Source organism: Falco biarmicus, chromosome 4, assembly GCF_023638135.1.
Source record: "Falco biarmicus isolate bFalBia1 chromosome 4, bFalBia1.pri, whole genome shotgun sequence".
Lineage (NCBI taxonomy): Eukaryota > Metazoa > Chordata > Aves > Falconiformes > Falconidae > Falco > Falco biarmicus.
This window is the reverse complement of record NC_079291.1, coordinates 54,267,059-54,274,764: the sequence shown is the minus strand read 5'-3', so window position 1 is coordinate 54,274,764 and position 7,706 is coordinate 54,267,059. Positions and strand designations below refer to the sequence as shown.

At 48.5% G+C, this 7,706-nt stretch overlaps 1 protein-coding gene across 1 annotated transcript in view; it reads left to right on the top strand.

Moving 5' to 3' along the window:
* Positions 1-7,048: 7,048 nt before the first annotated feature.
* The window catches only part of DPP6 (dipeptidyl peptidase like 6), a 572,305-nt gene continuing 571,647 nt past the window's right edge, over positions 7,049-7,706 (top strand). The window contains exon 1 of the mRNA XM_056336842.1: positions 7,049-7,241. Within this exon, the coding sequence (XP_056192817.1) occupies positions 7,182-7,241 (60 nt within the window). The 5' untranslated portion in view covers positions 7,049-7,181. The remainder of the gene's footprint in view (positions 7,242-7,706) is intronic.

Genomic DNA, 7,706 nt, shown 5'->3' with positions numbered 1-7,706 from the left:
TTCATGCTAAAAAGCAGTTCACACAGAAAGAAAACTAAGGCTGCTTGGGAATTTTCCATCAAAATTGACCCTTGAAAAATACTGTGCTGTCAAGTCAAAAAAGACAGGGTGGATTTCCTCACCTCCTCAAAGAAAAAAAACTTTTCTTAAGGGGGTGGGGGAAGACTTTAGTAATTTCTGCTGGAAAGTTGTAATGCTCTGATTTTGAAATATTATTATCTTTTATTAAAAAAAATCTATTTTTGGTGGATCCAAGCCTCCTTATCCTTCTCTGATGTTCAGGATCTGCAGCGGCACTGCAGACCCCATGCTGGATTTCCTGCTGCTTCTCCGAAACACAACCGTTTTGCCACAGGACAGCTGAAGAGCAATGAGAAGTGCAGGGAAATGGACTTGAATTACTGCTCCTATGAGCAACTCTGCAACAGTATTTCCAACTGCTTTTATTTATTTTTTTTTTTTCTGACATAGTATGGAACTTGACCTTTTAATTATTTTTTTCCTGATTTTTTTTGTTTGGTTTTCTATTTTTATTTTTCTTTTGCAAAAATCTTCCTTTCTAAGAAAAAAAATCTAACTTCAGCTTGCTCTGAAGAGAAATTTTCTCTGAAGAAGTGTCTAGTAAAACTTTTTCCCTTTTTTTTTTTTTTCTTTTTTCATTAGCATGGATTTTGTACATTGACAGCTGTCTAAAGTGGCTTGAAGTTCCAAAACATTGAAGTGGTGACCAGTGCAAGGGTCTGTGATGCTCTTTGAAGGGGTCACCCAACTTGTGCACGGCCGAAATTGTGGTCAGCAGGCTTATGGCACCACTGCAGAAAACCCTGCCCACCTCTCATGGAGGAGGCAGCACGGGAGCTCCAGCTAGATCGCTACCCTTCATTTTCACCACAGATACACCCATCTTTTATCCGCTTCAAACAGCTTGCTGCCTCTGCAAAGGTGAGATTTGAACAAAATTATTTCTCATTGATCTATTAAATTAAAAGACCTCGTGTAGCCTTAATCTAGCCTCAAGAACATCTGATGGCAGAGTTTATTGGATGATTTTTCTTGTGTTTATAATCTATATAAATTATGCAATATTTTTGTAACATGTCATATATCATGATGTGATTTAATATCCCATTTATATTCTTGTGCCTCAAAGTAATGTGGAGAGATGTCTTTGAAAGGCCATTAAGTATAAATAAATCAGAGTGAAAGCTAGTGATACTCATGAATAACATTCCTCGATAAGGAGGCCTCATAGACTAAATGGGATGAGTAAATTATTACTTAATAATGCCATGCTTAAAACATTCCTAATAGTTAGGGCATTCATCTGGGAGTGTTCATGCATCTGGCCGAAGGACTGCTTATCCAGCAGCTGCGTAACATAAAATAAAATGCAGTTCTAGAAGCAGGCACAAATCCCAGGAACACTATGAAAAAGCCCTGCTCACCAGACTGTAGGCAATGTTCACCTCGGACGTGTGCTCTCCAGCCTTATAAACCCTCACCTCTCTACTGGACAAGTTCATAGCTCTCAGGGGATGCGGGCTGAGCGCCTCAGCTGGGGCTTTTTGGGCATCCCTGGTACCCAGTGTGTTTAGGACCCTGTGGAACCTAAAAAAAAAAATACAAAAGTGAGGTTGGCTGTTTTCTAACTAATGAGGGTGTTTCACTTCCACTAAAGTCCTTTACCAAATCTAGTGTGTTGTCTGGGCTCCAAAGGTGTTAGAGCAGCTGCTCAGCTGACCTGCAGCTGGAGGAATATGTGGATGACCCAAGGAGCTGAAAGGAACCTGTGGATCAACAGCTGAGCCAAAAGCAAAGCTTGGATCCCAGATCCCATGCTTGTGCATAAGTGCTTGACCTACCGCTTCCTCCTGAATTGTGACGGTGGGATGAGGTAAGCAGGCAGACACAGGCAGGGGGAGTATTGGGGGCAAGCAGGGGGGTCCAGCATCTGTGGAATTAATTGGTGCTTGCTTTATTAAGCTCCTTTTTGCCGTCATGCCTTGGGGAACAACAGGCCAGGTAAAAGAAGAGATGGAAAACATAACTGAGGAGATGGGATGGGCTTGGTCAAATGAGGGCTGCTATGAGTACACTAGGAGAACAATCCCAGAGAAGTGTGGAGGTTTTTTGGATCTCTCTCACTTCTCAGGTGCATATTGGGTCAACTCCTTTCAGGAATGGTTTTGCCACCAGTCAGTGCTGCAGCCTGCAGGGGACCGCAGAGAAGCTGTCAGCTGGCTCTAAGGCCCGCTCCTGCCAGTACTGAAATCCCTCCTTCTTGGGGGGCGATATTGGACCAAGCTGGTCTCTGTGCTGGAGGCATCAGCTTGGGTATCCATTGAGCATTCACCCTAAATTAACAGCCAGCATGGATATGTCCTGACAGAGCCTGCTGAGCAAAGATTTGTCGTCATGATCTGGGTTTTGGGGGACTCAAAACACCTCTTTTTTCCCTGCTTCTTCACAAAGCCTGGAAGTGCACAGAGATGCCTCTGTTCTGGGGAGGTTTAATGTTCACATCAGTGTTACTCTACACTGGCATTTTCCCCACCCTTACATTAGCTTTGATTAACCTCCACTGCTGGTAGCGATGAAAGGGAAGCAAAAGTGGAGATCGGATCCTTGCAATTTCACTGCAGAGCCACTGAACACAGTGTGGGCAGAACAGGTCAAGTGCTGCTGGGGTTATTCCTGCTTTCCAGTGTTTGGCTGAGTCCACATCAGTGGTCCCAGCAGCACAGCTGCAAAAGGAGGTGCTCAGCCTTGTCTGCAGGAATCTCTTTTCCATGGTGTGAGAGCCCCCTCTTTGTACTCGTGGGTTTTTACCTCTATTGCCATAATAGAGACAAAAAGGTACTGCGAACCTCCTCTGTGTTGCTGTCATGAGAAGAACTGAAACGATCAAGCCAAATTCTGCATTAACTGTGTCCACTTGAGCGGATTCAAAAAGCTCAGTCAGGCTCCTGGCTATGACTAAATGATCTAATTATAGCCTTCCCGTGCTGTGCTTTTTGCATTCGTTCCTGATCCATCATTGCATTGATTTTTAGAATTGTGTTCTTTAGCACTCCATGGTCTCAATTTTCACATCCTCCTCGTCTCCTGTGCTCTCAGCTTCTCCGGGCCTACTGCATATGGACTACTCATCTTTTCCTTAAACCAGGCTTTTAATCACATTTCTTTTCCGAGGTGGACAGCAAGGTAAACCTTGATGGTTTCTGCAACACTTTGACCTTTGTACAAGTGCAAGTTCGCACTAGACTGTCTGTAGCCCTGTACTGTGGCTTTTGACTTGTGCAAAATGGATGTACCTTTCTGGTTAAGTTACAAGTGATGTCAAAAATTGTGGAGTGGTAAAGTGTGAGACTATCTCGGTCAGCTTTCTGCTGAAAATATCAGTGAAGGAAATGGGAAGCACGGTGACTTTGCCATGTGAAAACCTGAAAACTCCTGGAGCTCACACAGCAGTGATACCACGCCACAGACAGCTCAAATTTAGATCGAAACAGGCTCCTGGGAAGAACTTACAAACATGGGGGAATATTTCAAAGGTCCTCCTCTAAGACTGAGCTTGGACTTGAAACTGGCTGAATTGAACAGCGCTGGCAATCCTGCTGTTTTATCTTTGAGTTTTGTAACACTGGATGTTTTCCCCAAAAGCTTCAACCTTTGGAGTCAGGGTAAATATGTAAAGCTCTTGATTTTGATTTTCTCTCAATTTTACAGGGTTCATCTATGAAGTATGAAGAACAAAAAGAAGCACTCGGCACGTTATTAAATTTTGTGACATAATTCTGGCTTGAAAATTTTGTTTTGTTTTTAAATCTGGTGTCAGGACTGCATGAATTTTCTTGCGTTCATTTTGCGTAGCTTTAGCTCAGCTCCAAAGGCAGATTAGCTCTCTTTCTAAATGTTCCCCAAAAGTATGGCTGAGATTCCTTTTTAATACTGTTCTCAGCTGAGCTTATGTATAATCCTTTTCAAAGTGTAAAATGCCAAGGGATGTTTATATGCTACAGCTTATATGACAGTATATTGTTCCTTCACACTTCACTGAACAGTCACAGAATACTAATCTATAAATCACTTTTCTCACAGGCACTTCAAAACTTTGTGCTGCTTGTGGTATTGTCTGTTCTTTTCTAGATATATAAACCACTTCAGTTGGAAGAACAACAGATACTAATGATTCTGCATTTGTTTTTCTGCAGCGTTTAGGGACCCTCACTCTACAAGGGCCAAACAATGCCGGACTCTGTAGGCATTGTATGCCAATGCATGAGTACGTCCTGCCTTAGGGAAGCTGTACGCGGATGGGCAGAGGTAGGATCTTCCTGAACGCAGGAGGGGCACCAAAGGGCAAAGGAGGGTGGTGGTGGGTTTTCCCCCAGGATCATGTAGGGAGGCCTGGCCAGAGTTTGGAATTGGATCAATTCTCCCAGATTTCAAAGGCTGCACTTCCACTATGTGGTCAGCAGTCTCCTTTCAAGGGTTAGTAAACATCAGCATGCTTACTCGTATTTTTGAAAGCAAAAGCCGCCTTCTTGCAAACTCTCCCTGCTACCCCAGTTGGGAGCTGCCCTTTCCTGTATAGAAGGGAGGTCTGATGCTGATGCTGCAAGGTTTGTCTCGGTTTTAGGGAAGAATGCAGATTCCCATGAGTGGGGCAGGCATTAAGCAGAAAAATGAGAGGAAGCAGGAGACTTTCCCCAGCTCTTTTTTTGCCAGGGCATTAGACGAAACATGCCCTATGGTGAAGATAGACTCCCTGCCTACTCTAGCAGACTGGCTGCAGAATGGAGAGGCAGATGCTCCCTGGAAAGGGTAGTGGAGTGGTGTCTTTCATATTCTGCTTTGCTTCAGGACAAAACTGTCATAAACCAGCATGGGGCAACACTCCCATGATCAGTCTGTGTAATGTGAAAAATTTGTTGTGCGAGAAAGAATGTGTAGGCAGGAATACATTTTATTCTTTTTTTCTTTTTTTTTCCCCTGAAGAATTTGCCTTTTAGAGGTGGGATACGAGTACAGATTTGTCACCTGCTCCATATAGTGGCCAGAAGGGTCTGCCAATCTCTTTTTGAGTGGTTTTGCTTGCCTATCTCAGTTTTCAAAAATTATTCTACATGTTTTTACAACTGCAAATAATTCCAGGGGTTTCTGCTTGTCTCAGTGCAACAAACTGTACTGAACGAATATAATGCAGCCAGGGCCTATCGGATATGCAACTCAAAGTCTATAATTGGATTTATTAGCAGACACTTTGCTTGGGAAGATACGAAAACCAAACCACTGAATGGAGCAGTCAGGGCACTAGACTTCAAATCTTAATCAGTATAAAGAAGTAAAAGCCATCAGAAGGCTATAGCGGGGAATAGTAATAATGTGGTATTTGGGGCTGAGCATCCTTGATAGGTCAGCCAGGATGCCAGCACCTACTGCTCACGAAGGTTGGTGGGACACTCGTCCCTGAAGGGGACTTATTGGCAGCAGTTCTGAGCTAAACACCTTGTTCTAGCAAAGCAAGGGGAGCAGATGCTGCAAGATTAAGGAGCAGAGTATGGACATTGCAATACGAGAGCTCCTTGGAGAGGAAGGAAAGACTGTTTCTTCCTCAGGGGATGTGCTACTCTCATCAAACCTGTCCCTGGATGCCTGCACTTCTCCCAGAATCAGTGTGCCCTGCTGACGGGTGGGATGTTTGACAGCACACTGTGGCTTTGGGACCTCTCTCCTGCCTCAGAACTGAAAGGCCAGCTGCTCTAATCGTGTTTACCTTTTACCTACGCTTTCTTCGGCTATCTGCCTCCACAGTGGTCTCTCCAAATGCATTCTAGCCACAAGGCGGGAAGATACAGCCAGTTAAGCACATGGTGGGATATGTACCCTTCAGAAATGAAGGAGCGGGGATACTCCAAAGCAGTGCTGGCTCTGGTGCATGATGAGCAACCAGAGCACTTCTGTTCTTCTTAACCTGAAAAAGGAGCAACATCCAGAAAAGATTTTAATTATTTAAAGGTTTTAAAGTATGCTGTAGAAACACAACAAAAATACTCAAAACAATCAACTCTGATAGATTAATCCCTAAGAAAAAAACCCAAACATTTTGTAATATGAAGTATGGATGCTTTTAGCCTTGGCTATCCAGACCTTCTTACTCAGATATAAGGTGGGTTGGGTTTGGAGGTTTTGGTTGTTTTGGGGTGGTTGGTTGCTTACTGCTCTGGGAACTGACTTTCACCAAGTTTTTGTTGCAAGAACAGCGGAGGCAGCGTCTGGCCTCATGGGCTGGTTGGAGTGGTGAAACAGGGGTAGTAGAAAACATCTGGATAATGACTCATGACTTGGATTTTTATTTGTTTAAAAACCAAACTTAAACCACCAAATTTTGACCAGCAAGGCAGAGTTGGCTATGAGCCCTTATTTCGCCAAACAAACAAATAAGGAAGGGGAAACAAAACAAAAAGTAAAACAAACAAACAACAACAAAAAAAAACAAACCCAAAACCCAAAAAACACCTGAACTCTAGCACACCTGGAAAAGAAATTATGGAAAAAAGGAAGACCCCAACCCTACAGCTTGGTAGTAAGCAAACGCCTGCCAGTCAGAATATACCCAAGCATTTCATTTCAGTGGAAACAGCTGGGGTGACTGCCCTGGGCACCAACAGGGCAGACCCCAGCCCCAGCGGCAGCCTTGTCCGCCGGTACCGCCATCTCCACCCCCACCCCCCGCGGGAGGGGGCACTAGCACCGAGCAGCGCCCGAGAGGGCGGGGGCGCCGGGCTGGGTTGCGGGACCACCACGGCGTGGGACGGCGCGTCCCGCGGAGCAGCGCGGAGCGCCCCGGGCCAGCCCCTCGGAGCGGAGCCGAGCCGAGCCGTGCCAGCCCGCCCCGCTGCCGCGGCGGCCCCGGAGGGCGGGGGGCGGGCAGAACCGGGCTCGCCTCGCCTCTGCTTTGGAGGGCGGGGGAGGAAAGCGGTGCCGGGGAGGGGGGGAGCGGTTCGGGTTTTGTTTTGGAGCCGGGAAGCCGGGAGCGCCGCTAGCGCGCAGAGCCCGGCGGCCGGGGGCGAGGTCCCGGTGCGGAGTGGCCCGGCCGCGCCTTCCTGCCCCGCTCCGCCGCCCCGCGGGGTGCCGCGCCCGGAGCCCAACTTTCCTGCGCGCCCGCCGGCCCCAGCATGAACCAGACGGCCGGGGTGAGCAACAACGTCCGCTGCTCCAGCGGCAAGGGGCCCAAGGTAAGGCCGGCCGCCGGGCTCCGCGGGGCGCGCAGCGCGGGCGAAGCGGGCTCGCTGGGCTGCGTGGCGGGGCCCCTCCGCTGCGCCCCTCCGCTGCGCCCCTCCGCTGCGCCCCTCCGCTGCGCCCCTCCGCTGCGCCCCTCCGCTGCGCCCCTCCGCTGCGCCCCTCCGCTGCGCCCCTCCGCTGCGCCCCTCCGCTGCGCCCCTCCGCTGCGCCGGTGCCTGACCTGTAGCTGAGAGCGTGTGTCCCCGGCACCCCCCCCGGCACCCCCGCAGCGTGCGCCCCGCACTTGGCCAAGTTGGGCGCCCCCCCGCGCGGCTGCCCGGGCCCGGTGCGGTGCTGGCCAGGGGGGTCACCCCGCACCCCTCCGCGCAGGGCTGCGCCCCGGCTGCCGCCGGACCGGGCTGCGGCGGCCCCAGCGCGAACTCGTGCTCCTGCTTCAACCGGGCTAAAATGCCGCGAAG